The sequence below is a fragment of the Geotrypetes seraphini genome, chromosome 15, assembly GCF_902459505.1.
Source record: "Geotrypetes seraphini chromosome 15, aGeoSer1.1, whole genome shotgun sequence".
NCBI classification, from domain to species: domain Eukaryota; kingdom Metazoa; phylum Chordata; class Amphibia; order Gymnophiona; family Dermophiidae; genus Geotrypetes; species Geotrypetes seraphini.
In genome coordinates this window covers 51,072,054-51,093,601 of record NC_047098.1, presented here as the reverse complement: position 1 = coordinate 51,093,601, position 21,548 = coordinate 51,072,054, and the positions used below count along the sequence as shown (strand labels likewise).

Here is a 21,548-nt window from a genome sequence, read left to right as displayed (position 1 = left end):
CTTTCTACCCCAACCGACATTTTGCAGCGGCTCCGTCCCATACTCTCTCTCTGTCTTCCTTGCTCTTCACCTCCACTGCTGCCAGGAACTTGCTGCTTGTGGCCCTATGGCTCTAATTCATTGTTGAAGCCGACCAGTGGTGCTCTTTGTCCTCGTGCTCAGCTTCCTCCCTGAGCAGGGGGACAGCTGTTGTCCCAGTCCGCTGCTCCGGAAGTTGTTGTTAGAGATCAGCGGTTGCGGCTGTGCAGACGTTCTCCTCAGAGCTCATCGCTGACGGAGGGTGAGGTCAGCAGCGAGGGCTCAGCGCCACCATCCTGGCTTCCTCACTCAGGCACCAGCAGAGCCATGGCGCATGGGGACAGGGACCAGGGAGGGTGAAATTCTCTCTGCTGCTAGGGTATATTCGCTTCATAAGATGCACCCTTATTTCCACTCACTTTTGGAGGGGAAAAAGAGCGTCTTTTGGAGTGAAAAATACAGTATGTAGGCCTTTTTATAGGTCCTAATTTGAAGGATATCGAAAAATTAAATGTGGAGTACCTGCTATCTATAATTAAGGACTTAACACATAGATGGTCACCACTAAAAATCACCTGGAGGATGTGCCTGGCAACGATCAAAATGATGATATAGTTTAAAATAAATTATGTACTAAGCATGTTGCCCTACTTAATTCATAAGAATGTATATCGTGACTTGGAAAAAACCCTGAGCAAATTTCTGTGGCAAAATAGACATCCACACATTGCAATGCACAAACTCGAAAATGGTAAGTCAAACGGAGGAGTCAACTTTTTGGATTTTAAAAATACCATCAAGCATTTATAATGCATCAAGGTTCCTTATGGATCCTTAATTAATTTAAAAATTTATATACCGCATACAACTATGTGGTTTCCATATCACATACATAAAATCTTGTTTTCCCTGCGATTTCCACATATAACAGACATGTCTGGACAACATCACAAGCATCCTCTCAATATAAAGGGTCAGTATATCGAGTCAAAACAAAATTTGCCAAATAAAAAAAAAACAAGAGACATCAGATCAAATGATCAATTCCAAATAGATAGCCAAATCAATTCACATTTGCATGCAAAGCGAGTCAAATTCCAACAATTCAGAAATACAAGCAGGTTTTATATCATACATTACTGTCAGGGAAATGTATCTGACCTACCCCCATGGCTGTCACTGAAAAAAGTTATACATGGTACCAACAATATAGCTCTTAGTCTGTCAATATCTTCCCCTTTAAAACAACATAATTATATCTTCCGTTCAACATATAAGGTACTCCTTCAACTTGATAGTGTGATGAAGATCAAATGGAAGAACTCTACTCTCCTACATGGCAAAAATGTGATATGGACTGAAGAATCCAAGATGGCCGCAGACCCTGCTGGCTGAGCAACATGCCGCAGATTCTTACTTCCAGCAACTTTTGCGCTGCTGTCTCGGACTGTTACTTCCTCTCCAATGTCAAAATAAAGAGGTTGTAGTGTCGCTGGAGCTTCGCGGCAGCCTGGAGCAGCAACGTTCGGCAACATCGAGGAGCTTCTGCAGCGTATGCAGGAGACGCCACGGGCGTTGGCAGTTCCACTGGAGAGGCAAGACTGACGCGATCTCCTTGGGCTTGGAGATAACTTTGAGCCCCAACGCCAGAGCACCTCTCCCTCCTCCTCAGACTACCAGCTCCCCATGAGAGGAGGTACTTCCGGAGAGTAGTGCTGCCCGATTCAGGAAAAAAAATTTTGATTCGATTTAGCCTATTGAATTGGTTTTCTGATTTGATTTTCCTGCCTAATTGGGTGTTTTGTTTTTTTTAAACATCCTGGTGGGTTTATTTTACACCAGATATCCCAAGTGGTGGTAGTAAAAATAGAAACAATATAGCACACACCACTTCAACCAGAAAAGTGCATTTCACTACACAGGCCTCAGAACTGGAGCCTATGCGCAGTTGTGTTATCACAAACTAGAGTAATCAGCGTAGTATCTTTGCTCCTTGCTCCAATCATTGGCCACATATATAACTTAATTATTTCTTATTAATATTTTTAAATTTTTTTAGGAATTTTTAAATTTTTTAAAATTATCAACGTTTTAAAATTTGCACCAATGTTTCTGCAATTTCAATTGCTTTACTGTTATTTAATCATGTGCACTTCTCCAAAATTTTGAAAAAGTTGACAAAACTACTTATCTCAAACAGTGCTCGTTTCTGGATATACTTTTCAAGCAGTGCTTATCACACACATGCCGATGTGGCCAGCGTTTCACGGACTTGTTACTTGTCCACTGCTTCAGGGCCAGCACTGCAGTATACAGCTATCACTCAATTCAGCCGTCAAGATTTTCACGGCTGACGTCAGAGGAGGAGCGGGACTGCGACAGAGGAAACAGCTCCAAAGAAGTACAAAGATCGCTAGCACCACGATCTTGTTTGCAGGCTGTTCCTGGAAGGTAAACAGTGCAGGGAGCCAGGGGGGTGGAAGCCGGACGCCAGGGGGGGGGAAGCCGTCAGCAGCACTTCCTGACTGACCCTCCCCCCTCATTCTCTAAAGCAGGTGCGGCAGCTGCTGGCCAGCAAGAGCAGCGTTACCGCTCCCGCTTTAGAGGGCGAGAGGGGAGGGTCAGGCGAATCGGGAAGCCGATTTTTTTGTTTGTTTGTTTTTGTTTTGAACAGATTTGAATCGATTCACCCGAAGTGAATCGGTGAACCGATTCAAATTGTGAATTGGGCAGCACTACCGGAGAGTGGGCAGTATTCTCTCTTGGAAGCCACGAAGAACATGGAGGGGAGTATGGAAACGAACTCCCTACGTCTACAGGAGAATTCTGTGGAATCTGAGAGTTCAGCAGCTCTAGGGGTAAACCGAACCCTGGGTAGTACTGTTGAAGAGAGGATGCCAACTGGTGAGATTTCTTATTCTACAAGTGGTTTCTATAAGATGGAAAAACCCAGAGAAGTAACTTTGGATTCTCTTTGGGATCTTGTGGCAGACTTGGCAAAGTCAATTAAACCCCAGCTAAAACAGTTGGAAGATAAATTTAATGCCCAAGAAACTTGTTAAAAATATGAAAGCTGAAATAGATGATACAACAAACTTTAGTGAATATCCATCAAGAACTGAAAGTATCTAAACATATTAGAGAAACCATTAATTAAGGATAATACTAGCTTGAGAAGAAGGCTGGAATCCCTAGAAAATTTTTCCCGTAATAACAGTCTTAGATTGATTAATTTTACAAGGGTTGCAACAATAACTCCAAGGGATACATGATGGAAATTTTGGAAATCCCTGAGGATACGTTACCACCACTTACTCAGGTTTATTATCTACCTATTAAAAGAGATGAACAATTACAATCACAAGAAGGGGACCAGCAACCACTTGATGTTTCAGCAATGTTGGGAACTTTCTGATATAGAATTGACTAAGCCGGCGACGCTTCTAATTACAGTAGCCTTAGTACCAGATAAAAACTGGCTGCTTAGGCTTTTCTTTAAAAATAGACAAAAAAAATTTTTGGGACTTAAGATATTGGTGGGTTTTTTTTTTTTCCAGATCTGGCATGGGATACACAAAAAAGGAGACTCAAATTTCTCCTTTGAAAACCAGGAGTTACAGCTCTTGGGGGTGACCATTTTTCTCCGTCACCCATGTAAATGTGTGATACAGTATCATAGGAAAAAAATATGTTTTCTTTGATCCAAGCCAGCTGACAACATTCCTGTCTACATCACCCCAGGTTGAAGGGGAAATATGAGGACTATATTGATTATTTGTTATCCTGTCTCAGCCTAAAGAGCCTGTTTTTCCTTTTATATAGCAATTTAGTTTGTTAAATTTCCTTATTTCTCGCTATTTATACCTTGGATCCCAATTGTGGACTTGAACTGAAGTTAAGCTGCATTAATTTTCATATTTGATATGTTAATTTGAATACTTTTTATTGGCTTATCTTTATCTTTCTGTACAAGTGGATACTTGATTTGTAATTTGAAAATGATAGATAAAAAAAACCCCAAGTGATATGGACATTGCAAGATCTTCTTGATAATTGCTGGCTGTCTTTTGAAGAGGTTTGTGATAAATTTAGTTTACCATTCAATCAATATAACATTTGGCCTCAATTGAAACAGTATTTGCACCTCAATCCCAGACATTCTAAAGTTGAAATCTACATCTGATCTCCTTCAATATATCATCACGATAGATGCACTTAAAGGTGCAGCCTCTAAATGGTATGCATTGTTGAGACAAAATTCTGTATCTATCTCGCAATTGATGAGTGCATGACACCTGGATATAGATATTACTCGGATGACGAGCTTTGGCAAAAAAGTGTGGACTAGAGTATTTATTTAAATCTACTTGATCGCGTTAGTCCTTCAATCAATATACTTCCTACTTCATTGATCTTATTGGACTCCACAGAAACTTGCAAAATTTTCTAATGAAAGCTCCAATCTATGCTGGCCTTGGGGAAAATTCATAGGCACGTTGCCTCACATGATATTTCAATGCCCACATCTTAAGTTGTATTGGGACAAAGTTTGGAATACCATATCCACCATCTTAAACATTCATGAACTCTTATACCTTAAAATTATTATTCTTGGTCAACATGGGCTTGCAACATTCTTGGCCTGAACCTAATGCCCGCCTGCTTAATATCTTATTGTTCTTGGCTATAAAAAATATCTTGCACTGTTGGAAGAACCTATCCAAAGTAGAATTTATTGTAATACTGTATGCATATCTACTAAATACGAAAGCGTTATTGCTGAAAAACACCATTCCACTAGTTCATTCCATAGAATATGGAGCTCTGTCCAACCTTATTGCAATTTGGATCGTTGACATTCAGTGTTTCTGTGTAAATATTCGTGTTATGTTAACATAAGTTGCTTAGTGATGCTCATTGGGAAATCTTCATGCACATTTTCTACTGATACTGCATGTATTGGTTTTGCTGTATACATCTAGCAGGAGACACAAGTAGTACTGTCTTATAATCAGTGTTCTTTCACAGAATATCGTCTGTGATAGGTGCAACTAGATAGTAACATATAGTAACATAGTAGATGATGGCAGATAAAGACCCAAATGGTCCATCTGGTCTGCCTAACCTGATTCAGTCTAAAAATTTGTTTTTTTTTCCCTCCTTCTTAGCTATTTCTGGGCAAGAATCCAAACCTCTGCCCGGTACTGTTAAGTTCCAACTACTGAAGTCTCTGTTAAAGCTCACTCCAGTCCATCTACACCAGGGGTCTCAAAGTCCCTCCTTGAGGGCTGCAATCCAGTCGGGTTTTCAGGCCTATCCTCAACTGAATGTCCATATACAGGACACATACTGTGCATGTCTGCCCAGTACTGGCTTTAGTTCCTTCAATATATACCCATTATTTTCTGATTAGAGATCCTCTGTGTTCATCCCATACTTGTTTAACTCTGTCACTGTTTTCCTCTCCACCACATCCCTTGGGAATGCATTCCATGCATCAACCACCCACTCCGTAAAGAAGAATTTCCTAACATTACTCTTGAGTCTATCACCCCTCAACCTCAAATTATGTCCTCTGGTTTTACCATTTTCCTTTCTCTGGAAAAGATTTTGTTCTACGTTAATACCTTTCAAGTATTTGAATATCTGAATCATATCCCCCCCCAGTCCCTCCTTTCCTCTAAGGTATACATATTCAGGGCTTCCAGTCTCTCCTCATATGTCTTTTGTCACAAACCTATCATTTTTGTCGCCCTCCTCTGGACCGCTTCTAGCCTTTGTGTTGTTCTCCAGATACGGTCTCCAAAACTGAACACAATACTCCAAGTGGAGCCTCATCAATGACCTATACAGGGGCATCAATAGCTTCGTTCTTCTACTGGTTACGCCTGTCTTTATACAGCCCAGTATCCTTCTGGCAGCAGCCACTGCCTTGTCGCACTGTTTTTTCGCCTTTAGATCTTCGTACACTATTACCTCAAGGTCCCTCTCCCCATCAGCCTCTCCTCCCCCCCCGAGCATATATGGCTCCTTCTGATTATTAATCCCCAAATGCATTACTCTGCATTTCTTTGCATTGAATTTTAGCTGCTAGATATTAGACCATTCTCTAACTTTTGTAGATACTTTTTCATGTTTTCAACACCCTCCTCTGTCTACTCTATTACAAGCCCTTCAGCAATGTCGCTCACAAACATATTGAACAAGATCGGCCCCAGCACCGAACCCTGAGGGACTCCCCTACTCGCCTTTCTTTCCTCCGAGCAACTTCCATTAACCACCACCCTCTGGCGTTTGTCCGTCAACCAGTTTCTAATCCTGTTCTCCACTTTGAGTCCTAACTTCAGCCCTTCATGTTTGTTCAAGAGCCTCTTATGAGGAACCGTGTCAAAGGATTTGCTGAAATCTAAATTACATCTAGCATATGTCCTTGATCCAGCCCTCTGGTCACCCCATCAAAAAAATTCAATCGGGTTTTTTTGACAAGATTTCCCTTTAGTAAAGCCATGTTGCCTCGGATCCTGTAACCCATTAAATTCTAGGAAGTTCACTATTCTTTCTTTCAGCAACACTTCCATTATTTTTCCAACAACCGAAGTGAGGCTCACCGGCCTGTAGTTTCCCGCTTCATCCCTATGACCATTTTTGTGAATAGGGACCAAATCCGCTCTTCTATAGACCCCAGGAACCACTCCTGTCTCCAGAGGTTTGTTGAACAAGTCTTTAATAGGACCCGCCAGAACCTCTTTGAGCTCCCTCAGTATCCTGGGATGGATCCCGTCCGGTCCCATCGCTTTGTCCACCTTCAGTTTTTCAAGTTCATAAACACTTTCCTCCGTGAATGGCGCAGAATCTACTCCATTTTCTTGAGTAACTTTGCCAGACAATCTTGGTCCTTCTCTAGGATTTTCTTCCGTGAACACAGAGCTGAAGTATTTGTTTAGCACATTTGCTTTTTCCTCATCACTCTCCACATATCGGTTCCTAGCATCTGTTAGTTTAGCAATTCCATTTTTCATCTTTCTCCTTTCACTGATATATCAGAAAATATTTGTCTTCCTTTTTTATTTTTAGCCATTTGTTTTTCTGCATGCGCTTTCGCCAGTCATATCTCCCTCTTGGCTTCTTTCAGTTTCACCTGGTAGTCTTTTCTGTACTCTTCTTATTTTTTTTATATTTCAGGAACACCAACTATTTTGCCTTTATTTTCTCCACCACTAGTTTAGAGAACCATGTCGGTTTCCTTTTTCTCTTGTTTATTTTTTTTTTTCACGTAAAGTTCCGTAGCCATTTTTATAGCTCCTTTCAGCTTAGACCACTGTTTTTCCACTCCTCTTATGTCCTCCCATTCTAACAGCTTGCTCTTCAGGTACTCTCCCATTTTATTAAAGTCTGTACGTTTTGAAATCTAGGACTTTTAAGATTGTAATTTCTCCCCTCCCTTCCAACCCTTTCTTGTTTGTCAATCTTCGTTTGTCCTAAAAATGAATTTAGTAAATTAAATGTATGTCTGTCTTTTAAGTGACCTTGTAACCTAAATTGTATTACCACACTCTGATGGTTTTTTAACTGTCACCATTTGAGCAGAGCCTCTTGAAAGGCATTCACAATCTCCCTACTTCTTTACGATTCCGCAGACTGAACTTTCCAGTCTGCATCCAGCAGGTTGAAATCTCCCAACACAACACCTCCTCTTTCTTTCCAAACTTTTGGATATCCACAATCGGATCTTTATCAATTTGCTGCGATTGAGTTTCTTGCTTTAATTAACTTCTGTATTTTGTATATTTCTTGTGATTATTGTATATTTCTAGTGATTATCATAAATTTTGTATATCTATTTTGAAAATCAATAAAATATTTGAACATAACAAAAAGAAATGAGGAAGTGATGTCGGAATATATAAGGAAACATAAAAGCATAAAAGCATATGGCGCAGGGGTTAGAGCTACAGCCTCACCACCCTGAAGTTGTGGGTTCAAATCCCTCGCTGCTCCCTGTGCCCCAGGTACACTAGAGTTTGAGCCCACCGGGACAGATAGGGAAATATGATAAATGTACCTGATTGTAAACCACTTAGGATATAAGTGGTATATAAATAATAAAATAAAATTCCAATGACAGTGTCTTATGGAAAAAGTGATAAGTGAAACTCTAAAGGAATACCTATATATTAGCCTTTTGGAATTCGATCTGGGATCAAATAAATTCTTTATTAGATAATCCTGTAGCATTAACTTATGATACTGTGATATTTGGCATATCTATGAGGAAAAAGAGTCAGATATCGGCAAGTAATAACAAACTTTTATTGATTATGACAGGAGTTGCCATGCAACATATTACTACAAATTGGAAAGATCACACAAGACTTAATTTTAATTTCTGGTGGAATTCACTATGTCACATATATAGAATGGAACGTTCAATAGCAATACAAAATGGAAATTATAAAAGGTTTAATGAAATATGGGGGCCATTGACATTGTTTTGTAATGAATAAACACCATTTTCTTAACATTATTTATGATTGGAAGGGAAAGGGGAGGGTTTATATAAATGAAAAAAAAAATAAAAATGTAAAAAAAGAAATATGACAAAGATTGATTCAATCAAATAATTGTATGGAAAGGGAGGGGGGAAGAAGGGTTTAGATATATATACCTTTGTTATGATCTTGATAGATTTATCAAGTGATGTTAGTAAATCTATGTATTACTTATATTGTGCACTTGTTGAAAGTTTAAAAATGAATAAAGAATTATAAAAAAAAAAAAAAAAAAAGGAATACCTGCTTGTTTCAACTGCTTTATATGGTAGTATGATAAAGTAACAGTAATCTGATCTATTTTCAGCTGTTGCTGTTGCCATGTGTAAATTAATGCATACATTCAGTGCCTCTGTCCGTCTAGTGGTTAGGCTGCAGCCTCAGCACCTTGAGGTTGCAGGTTCAAGCCCAGCATTGCTTGTGACCCTGGGCAAATCACTTAACGCTTCATTGTCCCAGGTACATTAGTCAGATTGTGAGTCCACTGGGACAGATAGGGAGAAATACTTATAGCTAAGAAGAAAAAATTTAAAAAATGTAAATTGAATCAGATTGGGCAGACTGGATGGACCATTCGGGTCTTTATCTGCCGTCATCTACTATGTTACTATGTTATGTTACTTTAGTACCTGAAATACTTGAGTACCTGAATGTAAACTGCTTAGGCTATGAGTGGTATGTATGAAATACTAAAATAAATGTGTGTATTGCATTGATCATGCTGGCCCTTTCCATTTAGTTTAAAACTAAACTAAATGAATCATTATCCACTTAGTGGATTAATATCTACGTTAAAAAGGTTCTTTCTGCTCACCTTTAACTTGGCCTATAGTTATACTGATAAATATCTGGTCATTTAGGTGTCCTTTCACTAAGGCACACTTGTTGGCTGCATGGCACTTATAACACACTAATTCTTTAGCATGCATGAAATCTGTTAGTGTGCCTTAGTTAAAGGACCCCTTGGTGATTTAAATAGCCTGATAATTAAAATAAAAATATCCATATAATTCAAATAAAAATACAGATATTTTATGTATTGGCTACCCTGGTGATCTATGCATAACTCCCATTAAATATGAGGAAGCATATTTTTGCTCAAACATGAGAATTTAAATAGCTTTTGGAAGAGTTTCTGAATTTTCTATTACCAAGGAAGATGGATAGTACATAAGAAAAAAAAAAAAAAAGGACAGAAGAATATTGAGTAACTCAAAAATCCTTTGTGTTCAGGCTTGCTGTTTCATTTGGACAATGATTCTTGCATTTATTTATTGAGCTGTATACATTTTATATGCATGATTATCTTACTCATAGGTATGGGATCTTAACATATTGCCAAATTGGTCTCTTTTGCAGCTTGCTGCCATAAAGGCCATGTCCCACATCTGCAAGGGCTGACAGTCTGTTTTCTTTGTAAATTGCTCTTAATGAGCATGTCTGTAGCATATACTTAGCATATACTAGAAGTTGATTAGCAATCATTATATTTTTGAGTTAGATTCATATTTCTTACAAAACTATTTAGAAAATTGTAAAATCTGATTTGAAAGAATTGATTTTTAACCTAGTTGATGGTTATCTTTATCTACCATGATACTGATGAAATCCTCTTATTTTTTTCCCCCCTTTTTTCAATGTATTTATTTTCTGCAGGATGTGTGTGCGCTACTTGTTCAAGCTTGTCAGCTGGTCCATCTAAAGCAAGAGCATCTTGTCAGCAAAGTGTGTCAACTTATACACCATTTGCTGAATAGGCTGCAGGTGAGAGCTTTAGCTAATAGATTTTGTTCCAGGTTTGCCATAATAGTTCATTTTTTCCCCCTTAAGTTCTACTTGCTGATTCTCCAAATCTGTAGTTTTCCCAGGCTTTAAAAAAATATTTATTCTCCAATGTATATGTACTTTTTTGAGGGACCAGCAGCCTCTTCCCACTTTGGATTTCTAGATCTATCAGAACTGGCACCTTAATTTGCAACTAACTGGGGATTGTCTCTATTTTATGTCCCTTCTCAGTTAACTTAGACCTGTCATGGCAACAGTAGTGCTTGGCTGGGGCCATGCCTAGAGCACTGCTATTGTGGATTAGAGAATGACATGGTGGTAGTTACCCGTGGCTAGCCACGGGTAACCCGCCGAAAACGGTGGGGGGGAAAAGTGCTCACTGCGGGCATGGGGACAAGGCCATCCACCGCCCCGTGGAGCTGTGAATGGCCTTGTCCCCACAGTTAAGGGAGGGAAGGCGCGCAGTCACCGATCACACGTGGCCCCTTCCCTACCTCTGGCCAAATCTATCTCCCTCCCCCTTACCTTCATGACGCTTTAGAAAATAAATTGAAGCCTGTCTGTGCCGCCCTGCATTGTGTGTGGGCGGTAACTTCTCCTCCTGACGCAACTTCCAGTTGTGTCAGAGGAGAAGCTTCCACCCACACACGTGCGACTGCAGGGTGGCACAGGCGGGCTTCGCCGGCATCAGTTGCTTTTCTAAAGTGCCGCGAAGGTAAGGGGGAGGGAGGGAGATAGATTTGGCTGGAGGGAGGGAGGGAAGGGGCTGCGCGCGTGGTCAGTGACCGGACGCCTTCACTCCCTTAAGTTTCTTTACGCTGCGAAGGTAAGAGGGAGGGAGATTCTTGGGCTGCTGAAGGGCGGTGAGGTGGCGAGAGAGAAGGGTAGACACTATGGGGACGGGGCGGTGAAGGGGACGGTGGTCCGGTGACAGGACAGTGACGGGGACAGATTTTTTTCCCTGTGTCATTCTGTATTGTGGATCCTAAATTCAGTTACTAGGTGTCACCATGAGAATAACTAATGGGCAGACTGGATGGACCGTTCAAGTCTTTATCTGCCGCATTTACTATGCTACCACTGAGTGACAACTTGGATGCCCTCCTCTCAAGGGCTATGAACTCTATTTCCTTAGCAACAGCAGCAGATGAATCCAGAGACCAATAGGAAAGCACACATCTACCAGCAGGCGGAGATAGAGAAACTGATTAACAGGTGGTCCTATTGGCTGGCACTCCTCCTGCATCTTCAGTATGCTCTATCTCCCAGCAAGTGATGGTCGCTATTCAATTAGCTCCTGAATTCTGGCTGTGACTGGAAAATTATTTTCTCCTGTTAAGGTTTCTCTTCAGTGAGACAGGGGTGTCCAGCTGAACAGTGCCAGCTTTAGGGGTTACACCTGGGCCCCCCAGGTCCCTGCCTCACCCTCCCTCCATTGCTAGAGGGTCTGATTGAGTCTAGATTTTTTTCTTCTTTCCTTTCTCTGTTTAAAAAAAAAAAAAAAAAAAGACCACAGTTGCTACATTCTGCCCTGTTAGTGCTGCACAACCAGCTCTTATTGGCTTCAACCGGCCCTAACAGGCTTGTGAGTTTGTATGTGTTTTTTACTGTTTGAACTTCAGGTTCTGTTTGGGATTCTTAGTACTATGGGTTCGGTCAACGTACGTTTAAGGAATGGATATTTTATTAAGGCTAAGTTTTTTATGACTAGAAATCTGTTGAGGGAGTCGGGACTTTCCCGCCCTTTGCATGCACGCGCTTGGTTTCCTTGTTGGTTACAGTGCGGCAGTAGTGGTGCGATTTCATGCTCTCACTTGTTCTCCTTGTTGGGTTTCAGTGCAGCAGTAGTAGTCCTGTTTATTCCGAGGCTCTCTTTCGTCTGTGTTTGTCGAGGCCAGGTGCAGGTTTATAGCAGCGCGCACGAGATGGGATATGTTTTTTCTGGCGCTGTGGGAAGCACCGCACCGTTCTTCTAGTTATTCCCCGAGTCTGATTTTCTTTCTATGCAGGCCGTGGCAAGGTAAATTTGCGGGGCTTGAATCTATGTTTCTAGGAGTGTTGATGCAGTGGCCATGTGTCGGTGAGAATAAGGCGCGCGCGTGGGTCTCCGGTGATGGTGGGAGAGCTGCAGCGTTCCAGTAGTTTATTTCTAGCTGACTTTGGACATATGTATTTCGCTCACATTGCATGGAGTTAGTACTGTTTTCATGGTTCCAGTATATTCCTCTTTACATTGCGAAACTTGATTTTTCCTAGGAGAATTTATTTCTTCTTACAGATCTACAGTTCTCATCCTGCTGTTCTCTGACTTTCTGCACTTCATTCTGAGGGGATCTTGACTTCTTCAAATGACTCTTCAGGCTTTCTTATGAGGGGGAAGACGCTGTAATGTCAAGTCAGGGGACTGAACATTTTTCAGGATGCTTGCAACTTTGCATCCTCTTCAGGTTTCCGGTTTGTTCTTGGAGTCTCTGTTTTGTGTTTCCCTTTTAAGTGTTACTGGTAATCAGGGCAGTTCTTGTAGTTCTTCAGGAACTAAGGTCCGTTGTTCCACTTACTGCATGGTGCCCAAGACGGGGGCATTGGGCAGGCTGGATCCCATTCTGCTGAATTAGTTTCTCAGGGTTACACATTTCTGCAGGAAAACTGGGAGAATATTTACATTTTCACTAAGGACTCCGAACCGGCACTAGGTTTGCTTGCCTCTCTTGGAGCAGCGCTTTCGGTTTTGGCACATGCCATTTCACCTACCCAGGGCTTCACAAACATTTTAGAAAATGTGGGCAGTGGTACCATTTTGGCACTACCAGGCGATTCACCTACTTTCTTCTTGACTGACTACTTGATTTAGTCATCTTCCAGTCGGGCAATTTGACTGACACGAAAAGGGTGGTTTCTTTTCCTCAGTTCTATGGACGTAAATCTTTGAATTTGCACAGTGCTCTTTTCTCCTGTACTATTTATAGGTTTATCAGGGAGATGTTTTTATTCATATAGGAGAGAAATGTGTTTTTTCCCAGAGACTAGGGCAATGGGTCCCAGTCTCAGGTTTGTATTCTTCTTTGGTCACCATGACCAAGAGTATGGGATTCTGTACAGGCTCTAGGATCCATGTTGCTGACTCCACTGGGAACTTCAGCTTGCTTTCCCATTAACGCTACAGCAGTCGCTTTTGTTCCGGTGGTTCCCGGTATCTCAGGGCTCCAATTATTTGATAGGCTCCTCAAGCATCGCTTTGTATGATTTGGTGGCTCAGTGAGATTTCTCTTTTCAAAGGCATGCCTCTGTCTTTGCTGGACTAGCTCATGGTCACCAAACATTCCGGGCTGTCGAGTTGGAGAGTTCGATGCCCTCCATCATCAGCTCCAGGAGTCTGGTTTTAAGAGGTGACTTACTCATTCTTCTACTCTGGAGCATGGTCAGGCTACCTTTCTGGAGCTTCAGACCATTCTTCTGGAATGACACTGAAGGTCTTTTCAGTCAGTATTATGATGGGGGTATTTCGCTACAGCCTGGGCAGTAGGTGATGTACTCAATTGGCGGGTAAAGTTGTGGTTCTACTTCAATGGGTGGACCCTCATCTTCCTCTTCTGTTGGCAGATCATTTTATGGGTCAGGAAAAGAGTTTGAATAGACTTTCTCTCTGTGAAATCTGAGCATGGCCCATTTATTGTATGTTACAGTGTACAGTGCTGTGTACGCTCTAGAAAGTGTAAATGTTAGTAATAGTGAAATCTTCTACATCCTGGATATTGAGAATTTTGGCTTAGGCGTTCCAGCTCTTTTTATGGAAGTGAGATCTCCTGGAACTAGAACTCCTGACCTCGTCTAGAAATTCTAAGCTTCCTAGCTTCTTCGGCAGGCACAGGGAGTGGGAGTCAGAGGGGGTAGCAGCGTGGCTTTCTCGCCTCTGGTTTCTCTTTTTTTGAGTGTTTTCCCCTGGCTGTTGATGGCTTGGATTTGCCATCTCAAGCTCGCTTTCAGGGCACAGTATTTGTAGAATCTCTGGATTGGTTGCGCCATCCTTGCTATGCAGATCTGATGAGTCTTTCGACAGCCGGATTGTTGAGTTTCCTGGTATCTCCGGATTTGCTCACCTAGGGTCCGATCAACATGGATATTCGTACTACTTTGGTATTACGTCCTAGCTTTTAAAAGTCATGGCTGACGTGTAAGGGTTATGCGAAGCAGATTGTTTCTTCTCTTATCCAGGCGATAACAGACGTCTTAACTTGTGGCTTCTGCTTCCTTTTGGAGGTTTTTCCTTTCTTGGGTACTTAACATTTGCACCCTTCCAGAGTTCTTTTTTGGCACAAGTGTATCGCCAAGGGCTTAGCGTTTAATTCCCTTCAGCTTCAAGTGCCATTCTTAGCTTGTTACAAGGGCTAGGTTTATTGCTCTTCGCATACTTCTCAGCTTCATGTAGTTCAGTTCTTAAACAGAGTACAGTATATTCGTACATCTCTTAGAAAGCCCTGTCCGGAGTACAGTCTTAGGGTACTTCTTCGCAGTTTACTGAAGGCTTCATTTCATCCTTGTCTTTTGAGACTCTAAAGAGCTGTGCCGTTGAACACGGGGTTTCTTGTGGCCATGGCTTCAGCTCAGCAGTTTTCTGAATTGCAGGCCTTGTCAGGGATTCCTATTTCTGATTTACAAAATCTGGGGTGTCAATTCGGACGGTACCACAATTTCTTTCTAAGGAGGTGTCATCCTTTCTTTTACGACACTCTCACTTTTCCTTCCTTCCTTCTTGGGAGGAGAAATGGGGAGACGTGCTTTTATTCACTGCATTTTTTTTTAAAGTGCGTAGCGTTCTCTGCGAGCTAGGTTTCTAACGACTTAGGTTTCTAACGACTTTTAGTTGTTTAGATCACCTTTTTGTATTCTTCAAGGGACGCCTCAAACTTATGGTGGCGTCCAAAGCCTCCATCGCTCGATGGGTCCAGGAGGACATTTACACTTGCTTGATGGCAGGGAAGCGGTTGGCGAAAGAACTTTATGACCATTCCGCCAGAGCGAATAGCTACTTCTTGGACTCGGTCCAGAGGTTTTTTCCTTGGAGGAGTTTTCTCGCGGCTACTTGGTCTTCCGAGAGTGCTTTATCTCAGCATTACTGGTTAGATGTGGGGGCGCATGCGGTGGATGCGTTTAGTGTTTCGGTTGTTGCGGAGGCGGTGTTTGCTTCCCACCCAGATTGAGGATTGCTTTGCTACATCCCATTGGTCTCTGGATTCATCTGCTGCTGTTGCTAAGGAAGGAAAAATTATGTTCTTACCTGTTAATTTTCTTTCCTTTAGACGCAGTAGATGAATCCAGAGCCCCACCCTTTCTGGATATTGTCTGTTGGTTGTTTCTTTTGCAACTTTCAAAGTTTGTTATTCTTGATGGTTGTGTTCTGTATTATTGCCTTTTGAAATTTGTTATGGGAAAGACGTTTTTTACATGCTATGCCTATTGATGGTTACGGATGCTTGGGCAAGGAGCTATACTGAAGGTACAGGAGGAGTGCCAGCCAATAGGACCACCTGTTAATCAGTTTCTTTGTCTCCGCCTGCTGGTAGATGTGTGCTATCCCATTGGTCTCTGGATTCATCTGCTGCGTCTAAAGGAAAGAAAATTAACAGGTAAGAACATAATTTTTCCTTCTTCAGCTGATCTTGGGCAGCTGCTGTGTGATATTTTTGATATTTATCCACACTGTGCATCACAATTGTCCTTTTACAACTTCTGGTTCCAGAATATTATTATTTTACATTAGTTGCATTTGTGCTCCTTTATTTCAAGGATTCCCTTGACAATTAATGCATCATGAGGGTGCTGTGCCAAAATGTTATCACTTGGAGGAGAAAGTGCATGCTTCTTGTATGGTTTTGTTGTGTTTCCTTTTTATTCAGATCATGTGTTAATCCTGCATGTTTTTTTGTGGCAGGTAATAGTTGATGAAAAGAACTTGGATTTTCTTCTTGCATACTCCATTTCTGCCCTTAAACAGTGCAGTCCTTGGATGCACATTGAGATTCTTCAAGCTTTGGCTGCTCTTGTGTACAATAATGGACCTAAATGTCAGAAAGTGAGTTTTCCCCCCCTATTGTTTATCCTTTTTGCTGATGTTAATGTCTTGCAGGTCCTTTTTATCTAGGTTCTAATTTGTATAGTACATGTGGCCTCATAGAAAAAGTGAGAGGCTTATACTTGTAGTAATCTGCTTTTTATTTAATGTGTCTTCAGACAGTGTATATACTGTGTAAGATTTTTCCATTTTTTGATGGTGAAATTTTACGCCTCAGTTGTTTGCTATAATTATTCAGGACATACTGACATCCAGCCACTATTAACTATGCACAAACAATGCATTCTCTAGTTTTATAAAAGTTTCTCATGGGGGAAGTATGCAATATAGCTACACCCACGTGGCAAATGCAGTGATATACTTGGCATTAAAAATACATTTACATCACACTTGAGTTGGTTCTATAAGTGTCGGTTTCTCTAGAGCAGTGTGTCGCAAACTTTTTAAGCTGCTGGCACACTAATCTCGGAGCTGCGGCTGGAGGGCACCTGGATATGTGCAGATGTCTTCAAGCTGCAGCCCTGAGCCTCCTATTACCGCTGTGGTGTGGGTGTGCTGGAGAAGGAGCAGAGGCGCCGGTGAGGAGTAGAGCCACAGGCACTGGTTGACTGACTATAGGACATGCTTCTTGCCATGAGAGGCATGTCTTATAAGCAGTCAGCCGGCACCTCTCCTCACCGGCATCTCAGGGCACACCTGGAATCCTCTGGGGCACACTAGTTTTCGATACACAGCTCTAGAGAAACACTCCAAAACAATGTTATAACTTGAGAGCAGCCCCATCCCACTGGTACTCTTAACAAATAAGGTTCTTGTTAACCTTATCATGCTTCAAATGTAGATCATATAAGCAATGCATTCTGGTAACAAGAACCTCTCAGCAAGAGTGGTCTTGTAGGAAGTAGGAACTGTAATTTAAGTGCTACTAGAATAAGTGAATTTGCAGTTGTGCTGAAAAGTATAAAGATAGCAATATATTCTCAACAAGAAAGATGCTGGCAGTCATAGGCAAGACAGAACAATGTTAACTAGCTTATATGTTCTCAAAATATTTTATATTTATTTGGATATCATTAATCAGAATGCAGTTGATAGAAATTATTCAACTGGATACACGAGGAGAGCGATCCAAGATGGCGTTTGGTTCCTGTTGACCAAACAGACGGTGTGAGTCATCAAGTGTTTGGACAGATTCTTACCTTGATTTTTTGCGATGCCGAAGAGACGGGGTAGGAGCACTGCTGCAGCCTCGCGGTGCTCCGTGAATCCCCCTCTTGTTTCAGTCGAGCGTTTTTTGCAGCGACTGGAAAGGGAGACAGATGTCAGGGAGTGGCGTGTTGGAGCCATCGACACAGTGACGCCGACCCAGAACTCCTTGGGCTGGAAACCACCTTGAGCCCCGACTTGAGGCAGCCACCTTCCCCACCACTGAGTGCTAGCTCACCAAGCGAAGAGAGTACGTTGGAAGGAACAGCACTCCCTGACCGAGAGGCTGTGTCATCTGGGAGCCAGCAGACGGAGGTCTCAATGGACTCAATGAGTCTAAAGACTGCACCAACAGAGAGACTAATGATGAGAGAGAAAAACCAGGACCAGCAGATTGAAAGTGGTCAAGGTGAGCCAAGACAAAGTTGCATGAATTTTCCTCATTATTTGAAGCCGGCTGAAGTGACCCTCAATTCAATATGGGACTTGGTTTCCAAGCTAGGAGACTCACTATCTAAACAGATAAAGGATGGAGAAAAGAATCTAAATACTCAGAAACAAGTAATAGAAGAAAATAAACAAGAAATTTCCAATGTTAAACTAAAAATAGGAGATATAGAGAAAGAAATAACAGGTTAAACAAGTTCAATTGACAATAATTAAAGAAAATCAGATTATCAGAAGGAAATTGGAAACAATGGAAAATAGTTATCGAGCCAACAACCTGTGCTTGCTGAATTTTACAAGAATTTCCACAATAAGTCCAAGGGAAATGATAAAGATGTACTTTATGGAAATTTTGAACATACCAGAGGACTCAATACCTCCATTTACTTGGGCATATTTGCCGGGTAAAATACCGGATCAGCAAGCGGAGAACCAGAATCAACTTAAGCAGGAATCAAATTAAATTTGAACACAATGTTGGAAATATCTGACAAGGAATTGGCTAAACCAGCAACTCTTCTATTGTCTGTGGCATTATTGTCAGATAAAGAATCGATATTAAAAATGTTTTTTAAAAATAAATTTAAGGAGTTCCTAGGTTTGAAAATCCAAGTTTTCCCAGATGTTAGTAAAGAAACTCAAAATCGTAGACGTCAGTTTCTTCTATTGAAACCTGTTGTTGCTCAGCTAGGTGGTATTTTCTTCTTGTTTCCCATGTAAATGTGTAATAAGGTATCAAGATAATAAATGTGTTTTTTGAACCGGCTCAACTCACAACTTTCCTGACACTGAAACGCCTGGAAAAGGAAGGAACAGCAATGCCGAGTTAAAGTAGGATTATAAGCTCCTTTGAATCAGTCAACAGATACCTTTTTGCTTATTTTGTTTAAAGTGTATTTTTTGAATCACTCATAGAATCTTGGATCATTTGAGGACTTGAGAATGTGTGAATAGAGTGAATTTATTTGCAAATGAATTTTCTTTTAGTCTTTAAATTTATGTATTTACGATGACAATAGAAAGAAATTCAAGTGATGTCTAAAAGTTTTAAATGATGTAATATTGTGTACTTGTAAGATGAAAAAATGAATAAAGAATTTAGAAAAATAAATAAATAAAAGGCGTTGTATTCATATAATCTTTCTGTACAAAATGTTTGATTTTGTTAAATGTAAAATTGATAAATTTAAAAAAAAAAAAAATTATTCAACTGGTATTAATTGCTAATACTCTTCTTTCTAGTATCTCCCAGATCTGCTGGGGAAGACTGGAATTTTGGTGCAGTTCAGTGCTCCAACTCAGCCTGACCCTGACCTGTGGAGGGCAGCTGTACACAGTATGGCAAACTTATGTCTCAGGTAGAACAAAGTACATTTTTCCAAGTAATCCACTTTGAATCTACAATGAATAAAGTAGAGAGTTGCGCGGGGATAGAAATCCCACCCGTTTCCACGAGAAATCCCTGTGAGGAATCCCCTCTGTCCCCGCCCGTCCCTATAAACTTCAGAAATAGTAATTTCATTTAATTATGATACTGAATTAAAGGCTCTGGTAGAGACCCATTTACAAATAAGCAAAGACACTTTATTAATTTGGAAATATTAATTGGGAAGAATACATACTTTGTAAATAGGTTTCTACCAGAGCCTCTAATGTAAATATAAAATATAAATACTCAGCTGATGAGAACCCCCAAGCTCTCAGCTGAGGACTTCCTTTGCAGTTGGCTGGCGGTCCCTTTTGCCAAGTTTGGCAGGCAGCAGTAGCATCCTTGAGTCACAGATGCTGGCACTTCAATGGCTCATGGATGCTGCCAGCGACTGCGCGCTTGGTGGAGGGGAGTTCTGTCATCTTTAGAGGAGGTCCTCTGCTGGCGATGCTTGGGGATCCCCACCAGTCACAGCAAGGGTCAGCAAGTATTTCAACACTGTAGAAATAAAACCAGAAATGCATTTCCTTTTCTTTTGAACACAATACAAAGATATCTGCTATATACATTTCCCAAAGCTAACATATTTTAGTCAATAAATTCAGTTTTTTACCTTTGTCTGGAGACTTATTTTTCCATAAAGTTGGTCCCAGTTTCTTTTTTCCGCTTTCCCATCTTCTTCTGTAAATTCTTCTGTTACTGTCCATTGGTTCCTCCTACCATGGTCCAGCATTTATCCGTTTCTCATCTTTCGCCCCTGCCCACCAGCCCCATGCCCAACATTTCTCCTATCAACCCTCTCCAGCACCATGCCACATCTCTCCCTCCATTCCCTTCACCACTATGTCCAACATTCCTCCCTCTTGCATCCATTTCAATCTGTCCCACTGTTCTCTTTCCACCACAATTTTTCTTCCTCATCTTTCTTTTCCCTCTCATCTGTACTTCCCTCCCTCCCTCCCTAAGACCAAAAATTCTCCTTTCTTCCATTCCCTGTGTACACAACCATCTTTCTCTCTCTCCCAAGTTCTCTCATGCCTTCTGTGTCCAAAAATGCATTCACCCCCATACCTCAGCATCTCTTTCCCTCCCTTCCTCTCCCAAGTTCATGCTTTGTGTCCAAAAATGCACTCCTTCTCCCACTTCAGCATCTCTTTCCCTCCCTTCCTCTCTCCCAAGTTCATGTCTTGTGTCCAAAAACGCACACCCTCCCCCCTTTTTGTTTCTTGCATTTGCCTCCCATGTTAGACCTCCTTCTGTCCCACATTTTCCTCCCATGTTCGTGTCTAGCCCTCATCTTCCAGCAAATTTCCTTTCAGCAATTTTCTCTGAGGTAGCTCGAGCCGCGAGGCTCGTCTTCTTTTCCTACCTGACCCGATGTCTTCTATTTCCTGCCTGCCCTGCAGCACGTAGCCAACCGGAAGTCTTCCCCCGTGGTCAGCGCTGATGTCGGATGGAAGGCTTTGCGTCAGTCACATGCAGCGTGCAGGGCTCGTAGACCTACATGCTAGCACGTAACTTGACGCAAAGCCCTCCCTCTGATGTCAGCACTGACATTGGGGAAGACTTCCGGTCAGCTACGTGCTGCAGGGCAGGCAGGAAATAGAAAACATCAGGGCAGGTAGGAAAAGAAGTCGAGCCTCACAGCTCGAGTTGCATCGAACCCTGCGGGATCCCCCGTCATCTCCGTTCCTGTGCAGCTCTCTAGAATAAAGCGGAATATAAATCACCTTTAACATAGCATGAATAATTTTACAGTGCCCTAGAGAGAAAGTGAGAATGCTCTCTATTTACCACTGTTCCCCAGTGTATTACAACTAATGAGAGAATCGGAGCTTGAGCCAGAAGTTGTTTAATTGGGGCAGTTTATTTTTCTTTCAGTATGCAATATGTGATTTTCATTGGTTTTATTTATTTATTTATTAACTTTATTTAGTTTTTAATGCCAACAAAAAGTGCAATACAATTTACATACAAATAATAATAATCAAATAAGCACTTATAAACAATCAGAATCTATACAAAAGATAAAAATTCCCTCCCC

The 21,548-nt window shown here is 41.4% G+C and overlaps 1 protein-coding gene across 4 annotated transcripts in view; it reads left to right on the top strand.

The window, feature by feature from the left end:
- HEATR6 (HEAT repeat containing 6) overlaps window positions 1–21,548 on the top strand; it is a 124,859-nt gene that overhangs the window by 7,959 nt on the left and 95,352 nt on the right. For all 4 annotated transcript variants that reach the window (XM_033922468.1, XM_033922466.1, XM_033922464.1 and 1 more), the window contains 3 exons: window positions 10,224–10,331; window positions 16,282–16,422; window positions 19,318–19,433. In XM_033922468.1, the coding sequence (XP_033778359.1) occupies window positions 16,357–16,422; window positions 19,318–19,433 (182 nt within the window). In that variant the 5' untranslated portion in view covers window positions 10,224–10,331; window positions 16,282–16,356. The remainder of the gene's footprint in view (window positions 1–10,223; window positions 10,332–16,281; window positions 16,423–19,317; window positions 19,434–21,548) is intronic.